Source organism: Eucalyptus grandis, chromosome 8 (genome assembly GCF_016545825.1).
Source record: "Eucalyptus grandis isolate ANBG69807.140 chromosome 8, ASM1654582v1, whole genome shotgun sequence".
Classification (NCBI taxonomy): domain Eukaryota; kingdom Viridiplantae; phylum Streptophyta; class Magnoliopsida; order Myrtales; family Myrtaceae; genus Eucalyptus; species Eucalyptus grandis.
In genome coordinates, this window is record NC_052619.1 from 46,052,798 (window position 1) to 46,075,553 (window position 22,756).

At 40.7% G+C, this 22,756-nt stretch overlaps 1 protein-coding gene, 1 long non-coding RNA gene and 1 pseudogene across 2 annotated transcripts; 2 read left to right on the top strand and 1 right to left on the bottom strand.

The window, feature by feature from the left end:
* Positions 1–1,980: 1,980 nt before the first annotated feature.
* Positions 1,981–7,956, top strand: LOC104414600 (U-box domain-containing protein 43). The gene is given in 5 exon segments (XM_010025754.3): positions 1,981–2,435; positions 3,566–4,893; positions 5,196–5,514; positions 6,087–7,037; positions 7,040–7,956. Coding segments are annotated over 4 exon segments (3,039 nt in total). The 5' UTR covers positions 1,981–2,435; positions 3,566–3,660; the 3' UTR covers positions 7,576–7,956.
* An 8,055-nt stretch (positions 7,957–16,011) lies between these two features.
* LOC120287280 lies at positions 16,012–18,192 on the top strand (annotated as a pseudogene).
* Positions 18,193–21,979: 3,787 nt separating this feature from the next.
* LOC120286565 lies at positions 21,980–22,419 on the bottom strand. The gene is made up of 3 exons (XR_005545203.1): positions 22,349–22,419; positions 22,124–22,261; positions 21,980–22,021 (listed from the first exon to the last, which is right to left on the bottom strand). It is a non-coding gene; the product is annotated as an uncharacterized LOC120286565 (long non-coding RNA).
* Positions 22,420–22,756: the final 337 nt, after the last annotated feature.

Consider the following 22,756-nt stretch of genomic DNA (forward strand, 5'->3'; position numbering starts at 1 on the left):
GTAGTTAAAAGACATTCCCTGGAAGGCCTGAATAAGAGATTCGCCTAGTGTAGGATAGAAAATCTATTGCAATTGATATGGTTTTCCCTAGTTCTAAGAAAAGATCTCCTTATACTTTTTCTTTAGGCATGATTAGATAGGGCCAATTTGCTGTTTGAGTATAATGGGAGACTATGTTGAGGTTTGATCCAAAGGATAAGGAAAAGGGTCTTTGATCATTAGGGTCTTGAGATAGAAGCCCTCCCCATTAGGCATAGGATGCTTAAGCATAAGATTCTTGGGAGGATTTTAAGGATCATTTCTGTCTGCCATTTCTTGTTCTTGTTATGGAAGCATTCTTGATTGATTCTGTGCTTGATTGAATTCCTCAAGTGCTTGTTTGGTTTTAGGCGCAAGATCATAGTTGTCCCATGGGACAAATATTGAATAATCCCATACTTCTTCTGGAATGGTCCGTTTTTCTTGGCACAAGACTCTCTGGAGTTCTCTATAGTTGTATTCAACAGATCCAACGCAATCTTAGAACCAATTGGCCAACAAAAAAATCAAGTGCTTGCTACGATGGTCAAGCTTAGGTCATTATTTAAGGCTAGCTTGACAACTTCAAATCCTTATTTAAAACAATGTTTACTTTAGATTTTTTTTCCCGAAAATTTGAGTTCACTTCAAGTCATTATTTGGAATTTTTTATAAACTTCCAAACGCCTCCACTAGGACCAAAATTAAAACTCGGCCAGATCGAACCAAGTCGGCAAGACCGATAGAAAATAAGAAAGAATCGAAATTCAAGAGCAACCTGAAGAGTTCTGCAAGCTGCAAGGGCAACAGTGGAGGTGAGGCAATCCGCGACAGCTCGCTTCAAAGACTCGAGCAGCTTCTACACTGAGAAAGATCTCCAACCTCGATATGCCCGAATCGAATCAACGGCTCTATTATCCCCGCTGCCAAATCCAAATTGGTGATGCCTCGAGCTGCTTCTCAAGGGGCTGGGTATGAAGGATGGGCACGTTGTGCAGAATCTATTCCTCCCCAAGCAGTCGCAATACAAAGTGAGAGTGAGTGCATGTGTTGAGTTTGTTCTTTGCCCCTACATTTGAACAACCATGAAAACTGCTATTGGTTGTGTGAAAGAGAAAATTGAGGTGAGATTGTGTGAAAGAGAAAATTGAGGTGAGACTTGGGGTGCATATGTTTAAACGAAAAAAGTAAATGAGTTTTCCGAACTTTGGCGTATTTTGGTTCGTAGAAAATTATCAATCGACGAAAAAATATTTACGATCATAGATAATGTATATTCTTAATGTTAGGAAAATAAATTCTTAAAACTGAAAAAGGGGAAATCAAAGCATTTTCCAAAAAAGAATTCTTTTCATGATTTGCGAAACATACATATACATATATATATATTTATTATTATTATGATTTTTTCCCCCACAAACACACCTTTCAAATGAGGAAATCCCACCCAATCAAAGTCATAAAAAAATAAAATTGGACCAGCTGGTGTCCCAGTTTCCAACTTTAAGATTAGTGGCTCACAATGCACCACAAATTTGTGAAGTGACTGAACGGGTAGGTACTCATTTTCCTTTTCTTATTTTGTTCGTTAGCCATTGAGTTTGGAAAATTTTGTCATTTAGGAGAAGAGCAATGTCTCATGTTTGCCTTTTTAATAAGTAAGGGCCATGTTGAACTCTAACCAAATAGTGGTAAGAAGAAAATCAACTCCATGATTTCTAAATTCTTTTAACTTAGTCATACTTTGTATCTCGTGATTATAGGGTAATTCAACTCCTGTATGGTAAATTGTTGATTAATCTTATGCTTTTCAAATGTCGATGCTGCTTGGCACGACGAATCAATTCCCACTTTATGTACTTGTGATTTGATTTCTACAAGGTGAGCAACGAATGATGATTCTGTCCAGGAAGTAATCACGCAGGTGGGTTTAAAAAGAGGATGAACTTCTAACCGTCGCGTCAACTGTCACTTCCCGGAAATGGGGAGAACAAGAAACAAACTTTCCCGGAAAATCCTCGACCCAGTGGGGATCCGCAGAAGAAAAAGACGGAAGTTTCTCGCTGGGCGGCCGACGACTTTCCCGGAATGTTCCAACGACTGCCTCAGGTTTTCCCAGAATCGAGAAAGAACCGACCAAACCGCCTCCCGGACCACGTCAAGGCGGAAAACGGGATCGTCATGTAATATATCTAAAATATGCAAAGACCGCGGAGCATTGACTCGGGGCAAGTCCTCGTTTTCTGTACGGCAACGCCCGGTAAAAGCTGTATCGGTGCTCCGTTTCTGCCCACTTGTCACTGCATGCTCGAGCTTTTCTTCTTCTTCTTTGGGAATTTTCCAGGAGTGAAGTTGGAATAATTGCAGCGGTACTAATCTCGTGGGGAATCTCAAAGGGCTTGCGCAGTTCTCTAGAGGTAATTTATGGAACGCATGAGAAGTGAAATTTGCCATTTTTGGATGTTTGCGTTTGGTTATTAGTAAGAGAGAGATTCATATTTTTTTCTGCATGTGGAATTCGTTCAGCTGAGTACAATGAACACATGGGCTTCGTTGGATTTTTTTTTTTTTTTTTTTTTTTTTCCATTTGTATAATTTGCTAGTTTGCAGGAGTCATTTGAAACTCTCTCTCTCTCTCTCTCTCTCTCTCTCTCCCTCTCGGGTCTCCCTGTTTTTATGCTTTTGATATTTGTGATTGGAATGGAGAAATTAGCCGGAAGAGGGTGTAAAAACTGTCGCGAAGCAAAAATTCGGTGAAAGAAAATCAATCTTCTCGGTCCCGTTCTGGGAATTTGGGAAGTCGCATGATTAACAAAACTATCATTCCGGATATAAGGGTTGCTTATGTCAGTGACATTTCAGGTCGAGTTTGTTTCTAGTCTATGAAAGATTTGGTTAATGTGTTTCTCTGTTTCTTTTATACTGTCTCAGTTTCTTATCCTTTGCGCACGTCTAAAGGACGAAATGATGCGTACTACTAAATGGGAGGGGTTAAAACGGTTGGCGTGGAGACATTTGTGTATCACTGTGCTTATGCATTATAATGGATGATGAACCACCTAAATTAATAGACATTCTAGGGAACTACAATCTAGTTAAGTCCACTGAGCCGAAGCGGTAGCATTACCAGAGGCTGAATATTCACTTTCATGTGCGAACAGAATATAGCATGGTTGTAGAAAACTCTTGGGAGATTAAGTTAATTAGGAATCCACGTCGACTGAAGAAAGATGAGTGGAACATGATTTAATCTGAAATTGGTCTTTATTCTGTGTTGAAAAATGATGAACTATTATGTTACAAGGTGAGGGAACCTTCATATGTTAATGCCAAAATGAATCAGAAAAACAGAGATTGTGAGATTTTTATCTCAACTATCCTGTGGCCTTTGTGGATTTTTTAAGCCTTTTGTTTATCCCATTTCATCTTTAGTTCATCCTAACAGACCATGAGAGAACTCGTTCACGGTGCCATTTTTCCATCAACTAATAGCATTGCTGAATCCTTTCGTCGTGTGGAGTGGAAAGTGACTTGTTATAAACTGCAGGTCATATGGATGCCGCTTGAATCTGAAGATTTTCGATGATGTTGTTGAACATTTGAGCAAGGAAATAATCCATTCTCCTAATCTTGTGCTTAACCATGGCCTTGGAGCTCATTCCCATTGGCACAATCTTGGCTGTGCTGACTAATCAGGTCATCAAAACAGCTCAAGCTGCAAAAGACATTCTCGTCGAGAAAGATAGTTTCAGAGTCCTGTCGAAACACCTGTTTGACATAGAACCTGTTCTGAAGGAATTGCAGCTCCAAGAGTTAAACGACTCACAAGCTGCTCGGCTAGCACTGGAATCCCTTGAAACCGATGTTAAGAAGGCTAATAGCTTGATTGAGAAGTACAAGAACCGATCCCGGTTTTACTTGTTGGTCAGGTGCAGATACATAGTGAAGGAGGTAGAACAAGTAACAAGGGACATAGGAAGGTCCTTGGCTGCCCTATCTCTTGCAAACACTGAAGTCTTGACTAACATTTCAGATCAAGTAAATAGGCTGCAGAATGAGATGCAGAGAGTGGAACTTGAAACTTCGCATTCTCAGCTCCAAATAATCAACAAGTTGAACCAGGGCATTAAGGACCAAAAACGGGATCAGGGCTTTGCGAATGACATGCTTGAAGAAATAGCACGCGCAGTTGGTGTAAATGTTGAGCCATCTGCGATAAATGAGGAATTGGAAAGTTTCAGGAAGGAAAAGGAAGAAGCCGCACACCGAAAGGAAAAGGCTGAGGAATATTTCTTGCAACAGGTTATTGCACTGCTCTCTCGGGCAGATGCTGCAATCAATTACGAAGAATTAAAAACCCGGTATTTCCAAAGATTCCAGGTCATTGTGGGTTATAATGAAAGGGAAAAACAAATCCCTCCACTGAATGCCTTTGTTTGTCCTATAAATCAGACAATAATGGTTGATCCTGTGAGCCTTTGCACTGGTACCACTGCTGAGAGAGCGGCCATCAAGGCTTGGCTTGACTGTGGTGAGAGAACTGATCCCGTAACGGGAGAGGTTCTTCAGGACACTTCTCTGAGGTCAAACCTTCCGCTGAGACAGTCAATAGAAGAATGGAGAGAGCTTAATTACTGTCTAAGAATCAGATGCTGCAAAAGTAACATGTCATCTGGTTCTGATGAGTTGGTGAAAGAGGCTCTCTGCCAAATTCAAGAACTTGTGAGAGAAGATTCGGTTAACAAGGATTGGATCTTCATAGGAGGACTGACCGACATCATTGTCTCTATTCTAGGGAACTCACACAACAAAGATGTGAAGAGGAAAATACTAATTACCTTAAAGGAGGTAGTGGAAGGGCATGCAAAAAGTAAGGTAAGTGACAATTACTTTTGTTAATGGGGATACTGTTACATAGTAAGGTAAGTGACAATTACTTCTGTTAATGGGGATACTGTTACATAGTATTTGAAAGGAAGTAATTGATGTCTGAAAGTTGGTTTTTTTTTTTTGAATAATTGGCTTTCTTGATTGTTTAATTGATGTTGAGGATTTACCACACTCAAAATTTACGAGTAGAGTATCAGCATTCTCTTAGTCAGATGCCTAAGTTGGTCAGAACTCTGGTCACAATCTCTAGAAGCCATCTCATGGTTTGGATGCACCCGATTTTCCAGGAACAACTGGTTGAGTCCAAAGGTTGGGATTACATCATTCCTTGTTTGGGGCGTGATCCAAGCATCTCAAAGGCAGCTATTGCATTGTTGTTTGAGCTATTGCAAGATAGATCTGGTTGGAATGTGTCTGCATGCGAGAAGCTGTCTCAGCAGTGCAGTGCTATTCTTTTCCTTGTAACGCTTTTGAGAGGGCCAGAGACAGAATCAGCAGAGTATGCCAAGAAGATCTTGGATAAGTTGCTCGATGCGGATGAGGAGAACATAACTTGTGCTGCTAGGTCAGGCTGGTACAACCCGCTTGTTGATCGCATAGCTCAAGGTTGAAGCTCTTTATCCACCATCTTCCAATGCTGTTGATGCTTGTGGCGTATGCACTAAATTCCTAGTTTTGAATGCCATTTTACTGCATGTGGCTAGATCTTTGGATGCTTCAGAATTGCTGACTGCTTTTGAACCTTGTAACTCCTGGCACCCTATCTATCAGGGAAAAAAGAAACTCCACGAAGCTGATCATCCAAGTAAATCAACCCTATACCAGATAGTAGATTACAAACACCTGATAAAAGGAAAGATTACATGGTATATAAAGGTAAAAATTGCGCTTTAGAGTGGATTAGTTAGACAAAAAATAGAGTAAGTGTATGACCATAATGCCATTTCCTTGTATCTCAAGGTACAGGCCACCATAAAGACATTAGACTATATAAGAAGAGAACATTATATTCTATGTAAACAACAGCTAGTTGGAGTGAATTAAGCACGTATTAATTTGTAATGCCATCATGATAGGCCTTTCTAACTTCTTTTTATGCTCTTTTTTTCTGTGATGAGTGATGGCACATGTTTTATAATTGGCTTTTCTTGTTTGTTGGTTACCTGGAACATTGCCAGGTCCACAGTCATTGAGAATGTCGATGGTGAGATCTCTGGTCAATATGGAATTGATTGAAGCAAATGTGGAGATAATTGGTAAGATGGGGGTAACACCACCGTTGCTTGAGATGTTATCTGGCACAGCTGAATCAAAGGAGCTGTCTCTCCGTGCGTTGGTCAAGCTATCAAGCTGCGGAGCCAACAAAGAACTTCTAGCTGCTTCTGATGGGGTGTCTCACATTATGAAACTAATGTTCATGTCCCACGAGCGTCCAGCTATAATAATCAAATGCTGTGAACTCCTTGAGAAACTTACTTCTGACGGAGATGGGATCAAATTCCTCGTTGATGGAAGAGGCACCCAACTTGAGTTAGAACCGATCATAACCAGTATGTTAGATTTTCAACAGAGTGCCAGCTCATCCCATGTGCGGAGACCGGCTTTACGTGTGATTCTAGCTATTTGCAACTCTGAACCCGAACTGGTCAAGAAGGCAGTTTTGGCTGCAAATGGAATATCCATAGTCCTTCCACTCATTGACGACTCAGCCTCCGAAATCCGTGAAGTTGCAATAAATCTTCTCTTCCTCTTTTCACAGCATGAACCGCAAGGAGTTGTCGAGTACCTTCTTAAGCCGAGGAGATTGGAGGCCTTGGTGGGGTTTCTTGAGAATGAAGATAAGAGTGATGTGCAGATGGCAGCAGCTGGCTTACTGGCCAATCTTCCAAAATCAGAAGTATCGCTTACTACGAGGTTAATTGAGTTGGATGGAGTTGAAGCGATTATGAAAGTATTGAGATCAGGAACCATGGAAGCAAAAGAGAATGCCCTTAGTGCACTCTTCAGGTTCACAGACCCCACAAATGTGGAGTCACAGCGTATTGTGGTTGAGCAAGGAGTTTATCCTCTACTAGTAAACTTTCTCCGGGTCAGTTCTGTGACGGCCAAGGCAAGAGCAGCAGCTCTCATTGAAATCTATCATCGAGCACTCCAAGGCTCGTTATGTCCACTAAACCTAGCTTTTGCTGGTGTTTCAGTGCACATGTGCCTCGATGCCCGGCCCATGGCAGCAAATGTAGTGTTGCATCCACGTTCTGTCTCCTGGAGGCCAATGCTTTGCCTGAATTAGTCAATCTCTTGCAGATACAGGTTCACGCAACAGCATATGAAGCAATTCAGGCACTTTCCACGCTGGTGAGGGAAGGATCTCCCAACAGAGGCGCAAACGTTCTGCATGAAGCCAATGCAATCAAGCCCATCTTGGAGATCTTGACGTGGGGAATGGATTCACTCAAGGAAGAGGCTTTGGGATTCTTGGAGAAGATTTTCCAGTCAAAGGATATAATGGAACGCTATGGATCAACGGCTAAATTGCTTCTCGTTCGCATGGCTGGCCGGAACATTCGCGATGAAAGTCATATCGGGAGGAGGGCCGCCCATGTTTTGTCGCTTTTGGAACGATATTCAAAATCATCAACATCTATCATTCCGGGAATATATGGATAGTCATCATTTTAAGGTCTGGAAAAACTCTGCTGCAATTTGTGGTGATTTATCCATGTATCAGCAAAGATTTTCCATGTCCCTAGTGCTCAAGGTACACAGATGGTCCCTTTAACTTGTCTATAATAATGCAAATGACGAAATTTTTTAGTTAAGTGATGATTTAGCATATCAGATGATTATCAATGTGACATGTTGTAAAGTACTTTACTCTGTTTAACACAGGATTACTGCGCCTTCCACTTAGCAAACATAGTGACCACTGAAATTTTTTCCCAATATATAAGGGAAGCCTGCCGCCTTTGGAATCATACAATCACTGTGAAGTTCAATATCCCAATTTCTTTACATCATTAGTGGAACCAGAACTTCTCTCTTTTTCAATATCAGTCTCATTAGCAAGTGTTCTTCCGTAGGGAATGTTCCTAAAACACTATTGCATCACGAGCTTCTATTAGTAGATGAATTCATGCAAATGATGTTGCCAATGCGATTGTTTCCACAACAGCCTGCACATGTTTTATTTAAAATATTTCACAACCATACTTCAATTGTTACTTCTAGGTTAGCTTGTTCATTTGGACAAGGGACAGCAGGGCTAAACCTTCTAGCAAACACTGGTGAGCATTTGCCGACTTGCAAACGAGATAGATGCACGTGTCACGGGCCGACAGTTTCCTTGGCCGCGGAAGGGCCCGTGTGGCGCTTGATGAGTGGAATTCACCAAGCCAGTCTTTTTTTTATAACTGTTCCACGAACAATACGATGAATGATTCTTTGTACGAGATCCTACCATGCCTAGCTTCGCTTGGGCGTCTAGTTCATCAAGTGAGACAGCAGATCTCTTTAGGCACAATAATTGGTTTCGGCTTGCCATGGCCTCGTTAGGAGAGCGGCATCAGCTCCAGACCAATTTGTTCACAGGAGGTCAACCCCGCCTTCAGAGCTCCTAAGTAATATAATCTTTCTATTCTAGAACTTCTAGCACCAACTGTCCTGACGCCACTTCCACGGACCAGTTGTGTTCGTCCTTCTGCATTCTCACTTTTCACTCGATAACCCAAGCACCACTCACAAGTGTCATGAGTATGGGAGGATTCACGGACCGTGACACACGCATCAAACCATCTAATTTTGAGAAAATACTAGCCATGCAAAGTCCTATTCGAATCAAGCCTTTGTCATTGATTTGAGAGTTCTCTGCTCGGCGGACCAGTATTCTTATTCTTACCAGTAACGCAAGTTGATCAGTAGCTCCGTCAAACTTTGCTGTCATTTTGTTCGAGTTTTCTGTGGTGGTGGTGGGATGTCATTCAAACGCCGTCGCCAAATCTTTGACAAGCAGGGACGTTATGCTCGAGCGTCCTGCAATACATGTCCCTACGTGCATTTCTTGTTGCAGTGATTGTTGAGGGCATTGGCCCATGTTCTGCATTAGTTACAGGTTCACGTTCTTGGACTGTCTCAAGCGATCGGACTTGAATGTGTTCACGAAGATGCATCTACCACCTGGAAGGCAGTGCTTTAAAGTGACAACTTCTAAAAGCGTAATAACCGGTCATTAGCCTGTCAAAACGACATGGAAGAAAAGAGAGCATGACATGGCCGCGTTTTCAGTGAGGAACATGCAAGAACGAACGCTGCATAATAAATCAATATAAAAGATAGATTACTATAGATTATTTTTTGTTGTCGAGTAGCAAGAGTTTTTTTTTTCTTAAACAACTCTAGTTAATGAAGTTTCTTTTAGTTTATTTTACGAAAGTTCATCATTTCATAAAAGCTCAGGCAAAATTAATTATCGCATTGGTGTTTTAATTAAAATAAAACCTTAATTTCATCAAAGGTTATAAGTTCTAGAAATGTCTCTTATTTGATCATTAATTATGAAAAGGACATAACTAGCATAACAGTATCATCACGGCCCACATCCTTGTGAAAATATGTGGTGCCAACTGCACCGTCGCTCTTCCTTATGAATTTCCTTATGAAAAATAAGCAAGCATATTTTAATAAACTTAAAAGGAGAGAAAAAAACAAAGTTATAAAAATAGTCTAAGAGAAGCCTAAACCAGATATCATAGCCCTTCAACGTGCAGTTCAAGGCCTGGTCCAATCAGTCCCCGATATTAATTGGCCTTTGGCCCTATCATAATGAGCCGTGAGGGGCCACGCGCCAATCGTCTGGCTTGCCCCTCGGCCCTCCCTATCTCCGCCTCTGTGGATCGTCATTATTATTATTTTTTTCCTTTATAATAATTTAAGGGTACGAGCGCAAAGGATCGACCACTTGGAAATCTACATAACACCCAACAAATTTCACGAATCAGTTAAGCCCCGACTCAAATAGACAGCCCCAATTCAGAGCATTTTACATGTAGATGGCGAGATTTATATATGCAAAGTCTTGAGTATGAAAGTCCCCTAATGCCTTCAAGAAACGAGCCAGCCTTGAGGGTTTATTATAGAACTGTTTCGAAACTTTTGAGCTGTTCTCCTCGCAGTTAAAGCGTCCAATACAAGCTGAAATCAATTCTCCGTTCAGCTTACAGCTTTCAAAATCGTCCAGCTGTGATATTTCACAGCACATGGATGGCTTTTTTTTTTTTTTATTTTTTATCCCCCCCCAGCTAAGCATCTCTCATACGGAGTTTCACAATTGTGATGTGATGTGTTCCGTTCCCTTCAGCCTAGAAAAGTATATCTAAACAGATCATGATACGGTTTGTACAACTGATTGAAATACACAAATTGTACGAAAACTCGGGTCTTTACACTATCCTCAAAACATATGGTATCAACTCATCCTATAGGCACACAATTGAAAAATCAATCATGGTTGAAATCTCGAACTTTTTGGTAGGATACAATGTTATTGTTGTTAAAATTTATTGCACATAATGAATGAATCTTGACGACACTTATCTTGAGGAATATTATAATTCTTTTTGCTCTTGAAATGTATTGATTTGATATGATAGAATAGGTGTCGATGACGATGAATAGTTTAACTTTTCTCCCAACTAGTAGGGTCGACTCAAATGCGGACTTTGGGGCTGGTAAGGGCATTGCAACCCTCGCCAACCCTATGTTTAAAAAAAAGTAAAAATCATGATTGAAATCTCGAACCTTTTGGTAGGATACAGTGTTACTGTTGTCAAAATTTATTGCACATAATGAATGAATCTTGACGACACTTATCTTGAGGAATATTATAATTCTTTTGCTCTTGAAATGTATTGATTTGATATGATAGAATAGGTGTCGATGACGATGAATAGTTTAACTTTTCTCCCAACTAGTAGGGTCGACTCAAATGTGAGGGACCTTGGGGCTGGTAAGGGCATTGCAACCCTTGCCAGCCCTATGTTTAAAAAAAGTAAAAATCATGATTGAAATCTCGAACTTTTTGGTAGGACACAATGTTATTGTTGTCAAAATTTATTGCACATAATGAATGAATCTTGATGGTACTTATCTTGAGGAATATTATAATTCTTTTGCTCTTGAAATGTATTGATTTGATATGATAGAATGGGTGTCGATGACAATGAATAGTTTGATTTTTCTCCCAACTAGTAGGGTCGACTCAAATGCGAGGGGCCCAATTATTAAGCCTTTGCTCTTCATTTTCTACCAATTTTCTAATTGCTCTTTCTTGCAATTGATATGCATATGAGTTGACTAATTGACCTTTGCGCTCATTCTGTAAGTAACATGCGGGAGGTGCCCACATCCAATGACCGCAAGAAACTACGAGGAATCTGTACTATAATCTCAAGAAGTTTCGCCCTAATTTGCTGTTGGGTGCACTCAAAGCAAATGAAGGAAAAGGTCGTCCTCAGCAGTTGTTGGGATCCTCCTTTTCTTCTGTATACCTTCATTGTGTTTCTTCATGGAGAATTTGTTTATACATGAATTAACACGACAATAACGAGTCCCCATGATGGCGATTGCTTCGAAGTTTTGCATTTCTAAGGTAGAGAAGGGTCGTTGAGAAAATATTTGGACTTGACCCAATAATGGGGAGAATTACCAAAAAAGTCGTAAACTTATTATATTTGTGCTGATTTAATTTAAAATGTGTCAATTGAATATTATTAAATCTTCTCCTATTTTGTTAATTAAGTTCACTTAACTAATTTTGGCTAGAAATCACCGAGGTGAATGCTGGCCATTGTATGTGATATGGCCGACATTGATGTAAATATTTTTTTTTAAATAATATATTCATATTTTATGAATTTTTTCTTTTTCTTTTCTTTACTTAGTTTTTTTTAAACATAGGGCTGGCGAGGGCTGCAATGCCCTTGCTAGCCCCAAGTGAGGACGTTGCTGGTCCTCGCTTTAGCCGAATAGGGCATCGTGGCCCTTGCCTAGGTCAACACCCTAGCTATTGTAGAAGAGGGCCCTTGCTCGAGGCTTGCGAGGGCTCGACGCCCTTGCCTATGGCTATCAAGAGTGCTAGCAACCTATGTTGGCCTAAGTTTGTTTGTTTGTTTGTTTGTTTTTTTGTTTTTTTGTTTTTTTTAAGAGAGAGTAAAGAAAAGAAAAAAGGAAATTCACCAAAAAAAAGGAAAAAAATTTAAAAAAATTAAAATTATAAATATTTATATATTATTAAATAATATCAAAGTCAACTTTGATTGTGCCGTGTAGGATGGTTGATATCCACATTAGCGATTTCTAACCAAAATTAGCCAGATAAATTCAATTGGTAAAACGAAAAAAATGTTTAGAGCTTAATTGGCATAATGAAAAAGTTTAATACTGAATTGGCATAAGTGAATTATGTCTAGGACTTTTGGTAATTTTCCCAACAATAATGGGTTGATCAACCCAAACGTGAAGTGTTGATCTTGAAAATGTTGAACACTAATGGCTAGTTAAAGAGGCAAATTACCAATTTAGTCCCAACTTTATTGTATGAATGTCAATTCAATCTTAAACTTTTTAATTATGCCAATATAATTCTAAATTAGGGCTTTTTAGCTTAGGACTAGTTGGGGGTAGACTTGTAAATCACCCAGACCCATGATCAAGTCTACCGATTGATCAAAGGCATAGTTGGAGGAAAATATGGCGCCTTGAGGAAATATTATCTAGACTTAATTGCGTCAATTCAATTAATCACTTATTAAATGAAACCTACACCGAGATCACTAGGAAGTCAATGCCCCGCCGAGGTAACCATGGTTTCTAATTTATTAATCGTCTTGCTTGTGATTAGTGTTTGTTTCCTACAGGATTAAGAGACTGACAAGGTTCAAGAGATTTTAGCGTAAATTCAAATTTCAAGGGACTATTTAGGTAAATCTTTTTCAGCCAGGATATCTTAACTCATCAACTCAACCAAATCCTCACGGAAGCATGCAAATTGTTGTGTCCACTAACATCGCGTAAGGATCCACCTATAAGAGAGGTGGATGTTGCCCAAAAGTTATTCGGAGTGGGGAAAGCAAAACAAAGAACCTCATAGAAGCTTGAGTGTGAAGAAAGAAAAAGGGTTCCTACGACCAAGCTGATAACATTACTCTAAAGAGGCAATCACATGATCAAATTGAGTGTTTACCAAGTTATCTCACGATCAGAGAGTTTATCACTGGATTTCTTGGAGCGGTGCACCGGACAGGAGTAAAAAAGGTCGGGAGATAACGTGGAGCTTCTGTTTCTTGCCTACCCAACAAATGATCGTATGGAATGCGTCCGCAAATATAGATGTCCACACACGAATCTTCGTATCCCAAGTGGGAAACGGGTCGTGTAGGTGGGAAGATGGGGGTGGTTCGTTGAATGAATTCTTGAAAATGTGTCGCTGAAATGAACACGCAGGTCACGGTCACGTCAGGGATTACGAATTCGCTTTAGAGTTTTTTTCTCTTTTGTTTTTCCAGCGGAGTTAATAGGAAGAGATGACTTCGCCTGTGTGGTCAAAGAACGCAAATACCTGTTAATGGCCATTGGCCCATCGCACCCTGTCCCTCACCGACAACGTTGCCCCACCTTCTCATTTCTCTCCTTAAAGTAGGCGCTAACACGAAAAGAATTACTTTCTCGTGTTGGAAAACCTTAAGGAAAATGCAGGAAGCAAGGCCCGAATTAGAAACTCAACTAGCCCCATCGGTCAGTGAGTTATCATTACGGATGTAATCGAGTCGACACGATTTAATACTCGCACTCAGTACTTGACTTGAGCTTAATTTCTCAAGCTCGAACTCTACTTGAGTAAGCTTTCAATAAGTTCAACCTCGACTCAACTTAACTTGATTGATCAATAAGTATTAATCAAAACTCGAGTAAGATTCAAACTCCAGCTCAATTTTTGAAAATGCATTGTTCTAATGATTTTTTTTCTATTAATCCATATTTATAAACATATACAAATATATAGATAAATAGTTACTTGGTTAGACTCACGAGCTAATGTTTGAGTGAGTACTCAAACTCAAGTCAGACTTGAAAAGGATTGAGCCAAGTTTGAGTCATTCGTAAGTTGAACTCAAGTAGCTCCGGAGTAGTTCGACTCACTTACACTCCTAAATTGAAGTCATATCATCTCAAATGCTATACTTGCGATTTCTAGCTGCTTTCCATGATTTGTACATGCAACATCCATCCTGTTGAATTTCGACTGTCATTTAAATACTCCATAACATGAAACACAAACAATGCCAGGTACCGAAAGACTTCTTAGCAAAATTTGCATAACAATTGATGCAGCAAGTATAAATAGACGTTTAAATAAGTGGGCCGAATTCAAAACTCAGTATAATTTTCTGCCCCTTCTCTTAATATACCGATCTTGTAATTTGATTTGATTAAATACCCAACAATATTTTATATTCTTGAAAACACCACTTTGCTGGAATCATTTCCTCTGAAATGCATAACCTAATAGTAAGAACACTTAATTTTCATGGTGGCACACTAGGTTTCCATTGTACCAGACACTTATTCTACCACTACTATATATTAATATTTTCATTTTTCCATTGAAACTAATAATCTCTCCAAGGACAATTGTTGCTTTGATTGTGGGGCCATAAGCTGGTCGGTTGGCCTCAATTGCAATAAATCCAAAAAGTGAGGGAAATAAATTGGACACCCACACAATACCCGGACAACGCATCCAATATGCACCTAAGTTTTCCTTCCCAAACTGACCAAACCGCGCTTTTCATTTATGTCTCCAACCTATCTCCTCCCTCTCTCCCTCTCTCATAGGTCAAATGACTCTATCTCTTGTCCCTTACGTCTAGGGTCGGCCAGCTTTCGCATTCGTTTACTTCATGAAAATACATAATTTAAAAAATATTCAGTCAATAAAATATATTTTCATTATTGATAATAATTTATTGATGGATGATGAAAATATCTTCACTCATTATTGTAAACGATATAAATGATTATTTTAAAGAAAATATTATCTAAATCATTCATTTTTCACGAAATAAAAGAAATTTTTAGAGTGTGAAAAATAGTCTATGTATTTTCATAAATTGATTATGTGGCGTTGCCATTTTGAAGAACTATCCGCTGAGCACTACTTTTTATGACATATTGAATCATATATCATGGACTTGCTGTTTACCTATGCTAAAGAATCAAGAAAACTATTATCGTAAGGACTTTGCGTAGTTCACCAACATATGATCATCTAATTAGTCCATTTCTGTAACAACATAAAATATAACTTAGACTGAGCAATGTAAGACAAAAAGATGATTTGTAAGTTTGTCGAGATGAGGAGAAACAAGCTCTTGAAAACTCTCAGGCTGTGACCTAAACCCTAGATAACAAGTCTCTGGGGAATACATAGTGCCTAAATCGAACGCAAGACGTTCGAATAATAAGGCCCCGTGCTCCAAAAGCCAATTTTAATGGCCCTTAAGGGAACGCCTTAGGCACAAGATAGATATGATGCTTGGCATGTAATAAAAATCCCCTTTTTCCTTCAACGAGGAATTAAAACGGAGAAGATTAGTCCGTTTTAGACAAATTTCTCGTAATAAAAAATTTATGTGATTTCAAGATTATATTTCTCTCACAAAGTCTTTCATTCAAAATTTGACACTTGTCTTCAAAAAATAAAAGAGGGTATTGATGGTTGGATTCACGTGTCAAACTTTGAGAGAAGAATGCATCCGACGAGGAAGAAATGTGAGCGGCCTGCAGATCATCCAACCCTAGCCATTATAGACCAGTTTGATTATATGGATTAATTGAAATACATACACATCAGCATTGAGTAATGAAGTTGCCAAAAAAAAAAAAAAAAAGAAAGAGAGAAAAAGAGAGAAAGAAAAGAGTCAAGCTAGGGTATTTTAATGGTCTTTTATCCTACTTAGTTCAACAATCTCTTGCGCAGCCGCAGGTGGGGGCAAAGTTAAACTTGCGAGAGCATAAGAAGAGACTATTATTTTATACGATAATGTCGCAGTATATGAACCAAAATCCGCCAGTCAGTTGGCACATTTCATGAATACCAATTAAACAGTTCGTTGGTGGTAGTTGCATCCTCCCTCCAATCTCTGTCTCTCTCGCTTTAAATTCACTACGTTTCTGCGAGTCTTTGCGAGGCAGAACTTATAACTCTTGTCCCTTCTTGTGTTTGTGGCGTGGAGCAATCGCAGCTTCATTGCTTGTGCTCGGATCCCTCTCCAATGGCTGACAAAGAAAGCAAAAACAACCATGACCCTGGGGCGGTGTCGCCGTCTGCAAGAGTTTCTGTCGACCCTCAACCGGCGACGAGGCGAAGCACCCGCAATCTTCCCAACTTTCTCTTATCCGTCAAGCTCAAATATGTCAAGCTAGGTTACCACTACTTGATTTCCAACGCCATGTACATCTTCCCTCTTGCCGCTGCTCCTCGTGGCCTCGGCCCACTTGTCGACGCTCACCGCCGACGACCTCACCAACCTGTGGGACCAGCTCAAGTTTAACCTTGTTGCTGTTGTCCTCAGCTCGGCCTTCGTAGTCTTCCTCATCACCCTCCACTTCATGACCCGGCCGCGGCGGGTGTACCTGGTGGACTTTGCGTGCTACAAGCCCGAGCCGGCCCAGAAGTGCACACGGGAGGTGTTCATGGAGCGTTCCGCCCTCACGGGGAACTTCACGGCAGAGAACCTCACGTTCCAGAGGAAGATCCTCGAGCGGGCGGGGCTGGGCCAGGACACGTACCTGCCCGACGCCGTGATGCGGGTCCTGCCCAACCCGTGCATGGCCGAGGCGAGGAAAGAGGCCGAGACCGTGATGTTTGGGGCGATCGACCAGCTGCTGGCGAAGACCGGGGTCAAGCCCAAGGACATCGGGATCTTGGTGGTGAATTGTAGCTTGTTTAATCCCACACCATCACTCTCTGCCATGGTGGTGAATCACTACAAGCTCAGAGGCAACATTCTGAGCTATAATCTTGGTGGGATGGGTTGCAGTGCAGGCTTGATCTCCATAGATTTGGCCAAACAGCTCTTGCAGGTAGGTTCCGATAACCGAATTTCTCTAGACGTGACATGAAATGAATGTATTTGCTAAAGATCTATTTTCAGCAACAGTGGACCAAATGAAAATCCCCGATAATGATTCGAATTGCTTGACTGAAAACACTATATGAAGTGAAGTAATTCCTCCTCTCTAAACTGGACACAAATAAAATCACCCAACTCAAGTAGCTTCTTATTGACATTTTTTTCTTTTCAATTGTCATGAGCAGGTGCAACCCAACTCTTATGCTCTTGTAGTGAGCATGGAGAACATCACCCTCAACTGGTACTTCGGCAATGACCGGGCGTGCTCCTCTCGAACTGTCTCTTCCGGATGGGTGGGGCCGCGATCCTCCTGTCGAACCGATCCTCCGACAGACGACTTTCCAAGTACCAGCTCGTCCACACTGTTCGCACCCACAAGGGCGCGGATGACAAATGCTACGGCTGCGTCTTCCAGCGGGAGGATGACACCAAGCGGATTGGGGTCTCGCTCTCGAAGGACCTGATGGCCGTGGCCGGGGGCCCTCAAGACCAACATCACCACGCTCGGCCCTCTAGTCCTTCCCATGTCCGAGCAGCTCCTGTTCTTCGTCACTCTAGTGGCCAGAAAGTGCTCCAGATGAAGATCAAGCCTTACATTCCGGACTTCAAGCTGGCCTTTGAGCACTTCTGCATCCACGCCGGAGGCAGGGGCGGTGCTTGACGAGCTCGAGAAGAGCCTCAATTGACCGAGCATCACATGGAGCCCTCGAGAATGACCCTATACAGATTCGGGAACACTTCAAGCAGTTCCTTGTGGTATGAGCTGGCTTACTCCGAGGCCAAAGGGAGGATCAGGAAGGGCGATAGGACGTGGCAGATCGCGTTCGGATCTGGGTTCAAGTGCAACAGCGCTGTGTGGCAGGCGCTGAGGACAATCGACCCGGCGAAGGAGAAGAACCCTTGGATGGATGAGATTGACAAGTTCCCTGTTGATGTCCCAAAGTGGCATCCATTAGTTAAAAGTCCTCAAGAATCATGCATGTCTTCATCTTTCAGGGAACAGAAAGGGAGAGAGATTTCACTGGGGGAATCATTACACAGTAGAAGTCAATTCAATCTCTCAGTACATTTGTTAGAGAAGTTGAAGCCTGATTGATTCTTTTTGTATTATGTCTATTGAGAGGGTGTGTCTGATTTGTGTCTTTGAGGGTTGGTTTATAAGCATTTGCTGTTTTTAGCTCTACTCATAGTGATAGAGCACATTCATATTCAAGATCACTTCATTTATGTAGCTATGATCTCCCAACTGCTTTTGCCTTCCTTTCATAAAACAACAGTTTGTTAGAGAGGAGGAATTACTTCACTTTCATATAGTGTTTTCAGTCAAGCAATTCGAATCATTATCGGGGATTTTCATTTGGTCCACTGTTGCTGAAAATAGATCTTTAGCAATTACATTAGCTAAAATCGAAATGAAAAATGATTGAGAGACGATTTTTAATGTACTATAAAACAACAGTTTGTTTATTATGGACCACAAACACCAAATGACAAATAAATATAAATTGTTATGGGGCTCATTTCTTCAAAAATTTGTGGCTCATGACAAATTTTTATTCTCATAAAAGCCAAAAGATTGTTGTGCTAGCAAAGCCCAATCAAAATTTGTCCAAGCATGTTACAAGTAGTCCTTGAACTCTTGACTATTCAAATTTCTAGACACCTAGCCTCAAAGAAGGAACAATAGGAAAATCTCTCTAAGTAACTAGTTTTATGATTGCCGGAGCAAGATGGGATAATTACAAAAAGTCATAAAACATGTTGTATGTATGATAATTTAGTTATAAACTTTTCAATTTGACCAATTTAATTTTATATATTTCGATGATTTGCTAATGTAATTTGTTCGGCTAAATTTGGCCGTAAAACAACAATATTGATGTCAATCATCCCACATAGGGCCCTTGTCAAATTTGGGAAGTGCTGCCTTGCTCATGTTCAGCGAGGCCGCAAGACCTCACCTAGGGCCTTGCCATGTAAATCAACTAGCATTTATATTATCAATTTCCGGCCAAAATTTGCCAAAATGACTACATTGACAAATTGTCGAGAATAATTATATCGGCCAGATTGTCAAAAATGTTTTTAACTAAATTAATCAAATTGAAAGATTTATGATTGAACTGACATCCGTATAATAAATTTAAGATTTTTTTAAATAATTTTGTCAAAGAAATTGCTAATCAAATGCATGAAACATTGTGAATCTCGACATTACTAAAATGATCGTGTGACATTAATAGCTGCTCTTTCTTGTTTAGTCATTACCCTGTTCGTCTATTGAGGGTAGGTGGGGTTTGGCCGAGGGGAGGAAAGGACCTGTGGTTGTGCTTGGTAGGAATTTTCGTCAGCCCTTAATTTTATTTCATCTGCCGATACATAGGTCAACTTTCAATAGGGAAATATATGCACGGACGGATGGTTTGGTGAAAAACTTCGGTCCGAGATAATGACTTTCGTTTAGATTGAGGTTTGAGTGTCTTGTTAGGCTACACGAGTGGTTTTCGAGGTTACACCTCCTTCAAAGAATCGAAGTCTTCTTGACCACACCGGATCTTCGAGGCCAAAAATACATGCCTTAAGTCCTATGTTGGTCAATGGAGGCCTTCTATAATTTCTCAATAATTCTTTTTCCGTTTCTCAAAGGATCAATAGCTATTGGATCTTCGAAGTGGTCCAAAGGTACCAATCGGCCAGAAAGTCATAATCAGTAATGAAATTTCAATTAATTATCAGCAAAACGTCCTAAAAAAATTATGAAAACCCTAGCCTTTGTCTTTATTCTGTCTCCGCCTTTTCTCATTCTCTTTGTCAAATTTCTCACATTTTACGAAATCTCATACCCCTACCGCGACCGCCACGCCACGACCTTGGCACCACTATAAAGAAAATATTAGGTACAAGTCTGATGTCAATTTAGCAAAAATTAATCCATTCATTTTGCCAAACGTGGCTACACGTGGGCCCACCATCAGTCACGGCCTCCCCCTCTCTCCCCCTACCCTCACCGTCTCGCACCTCTCTTCTCGTCCTTGTCTCTCCTCTGCTACACTCGCTTTCATTTTCTTTTGTCTTTTTTCTCCGCCCCACGGCTGTGGAGCTCGAGCCACAAGGCTCCCAGCTGCCATGGTCACAAAGCTCGATCTCGAGTAACCGAGTCGCAAACTCTGAATACGGCAACCAACGTGAGCTCAAAGCTAAGCGACCATGACTACTTTGACCTCAAGCTCTAGGCTCAAGTCCCGATTTGTGTCCACGAGTGTTTCACTTTAGCAGCCATGGATGGAAGTTCGAAGTCGGGTCACCATGGCCACAAGCTCGAAGCTCAAGTGGCCATTGCCACGAGCTTGAGGCTGAGCTTGAGGCTCGTGCGGCAAAGGCAACCCCAAGCTCTGGGTTTGAAGTTGAGCTCCATGGCCGAAGTAGCCAGGAGACTCGCCCTCGGGCTTGGGCTCTAGCCATGATGCACGTAAGGGAAAAGAAGAAAACAAGTGCTAAACAAAGAAGATTGAGGGATGGGGAAGATCAGGAAAAAGGCATGTGTCGCGTTGCGAATGTAACTAGTATTAGCTGAATTTATGCCATTTGGGTACCTAATATCTCCCTCCATGTTATGACGCGTTACGATTTACATTTTTTTGTAATATGTTTTCAAGCTGTCACATTGGATAAAGCAACTGCGAGATGTTTATCAATCACTGTATAAAAGCTACAGCACTCTTTTCCAAAGCTCAAATTTCTAAGAAAGTATTACCAAAGAATGCCTTGGTAGATCAGATTGCGAATTGGTGTCGTTGTTCATGATCGCAATGCTTGGTCAAGATAAAATATAATGCTCTATTCTTTGAATTTGTGTAATTCCGAAATTCTAGGTTGTATAGCCTGTATAGGATGTTGAATGGGATTATTTTGTAATCTGTGATTTAGGCTTGGCTCAATTACCGATTCATGTTTGGTCCGGTCCGGACAAAAATATTCTGCTTCAGCCTTCATTTCCCATGAGCCGCAACGGTATGGGATATAAGGACTTCACTATGCTTAACAACATAGCTACTCAGAGAAAAGTGTCTTATCAAGATTAGGCACCGCAGGTGCTCATGCAGACATACACATTCACATTAGATATCTGAAAACTAAACATGAGAATTAACCAAGGATGTGGCATCAGAACAAAGCCAGTAATGTAGACAATTAGACATGAGAACTCAGCCGACTTCAATGCACAGCATATCGCTAGACAAAGCATGTGCTCATTAGCAAGGGCATTGTGAAGCAACCAAGGATGCGGCATCAGAATATGCTACCAATCATTGACTACTGTTTAGTTTAAATATAAGCGCTACTACTTACCTACAACCAAAGCTCAGGTGAGCTAGCATATACCTGGCCTTTACTATCCTATCTGTCGCGTCATCAAGCCACACAGCTATACTGCAAAATGAGGGTTAAACTTACATGCCCCATATTCCACGAGCCGCCACCATTTTGTTTTTGGTCTTGCCGTAAGCTCATATAATATCCTTGCAAATGTATCTGAATGCCTGGCATCTGAAAAAGTATCTCTGCAAAGCATTCTCATAAGCTAGCAGAAGGGGCCTGTTCTGTGGCTCGGACACAAGGCTTTCCAGAATCATTGCGGCTTTCCTGCAAATCTCTGGCACTGGATGTGGTGTCTTTATCACTTTAAGCAGTCGATCAATGGCCCTGTAGATTATATTCGTTTTGAGAGCCATAGATAATGTAAGGTGCCATTATTAAGATTTTCTGATGTGTCTCATGAAAGGAGACATAGAGTTTACCATCGCTCACCGGCAGCTTCAATCTGCAGTCCATATTAACTTCAGCAAGATTATACAGAGCACCAAACAGCAGCTGCTTGCATCATGTGTTGGTAAGCTCATGAGATCCACCATACGCTTATGTATCTGCAAGTTTAATTTCCAAACAGATAAAAAGTTTGGTCTATATGGATAGTACAATTAATCACAATATAAGGTAGAGAATAGAGCAGACAAAGTCTCATCAACCTGAGGAACAGAGGGAAGAAGAAAGGTTCATTATCGGGTTTATAATTAAACGGCCAATCAGTTCAGCAGCTCCCACAATGCCAAGCTCTGACAGGAGATTCCAGCATCCCCAAAATGGCTTGAACTGCACGCTTTTCTCTGTTTGACAAAACAAAATTAGAAACAATTGAACAAAATTTACATAAAGAACATAGAAAAAGAAAAGGCTGGGAAAAGTGCTCTCACGTTATTTTGATGAATGAAGGCTTATTTGAGCTAAAAATCCGAAGATCAAGCAAAGGAGCCAAATTCACAATGGTATCTCAAGGGCATTGACAGTTCTTCGTCCTCTGCACATAGTGTAAAGTTCTTAAGGTTTTAAAACAGATAAGTAAAATAAATAACTGAATGGAGGAGAAATATGCAAAAACAAATCTAGTTTTCAAAGAGTTAAGACGAGACATCAATAAGAAACAAGGCAACTAAAAGCAAAAACACGCTAGCATGTATAAATATAAACTTATGCATAAAAGGAACTTGGACATAACGATCCATCAAGTCCTTCAGCTCCAACATATTCACAAAAGCAATTGTCTCATATACTTGCACATGGTCATGAATTGCAATGATTGAGATGGCGCAATAAATTTCAGA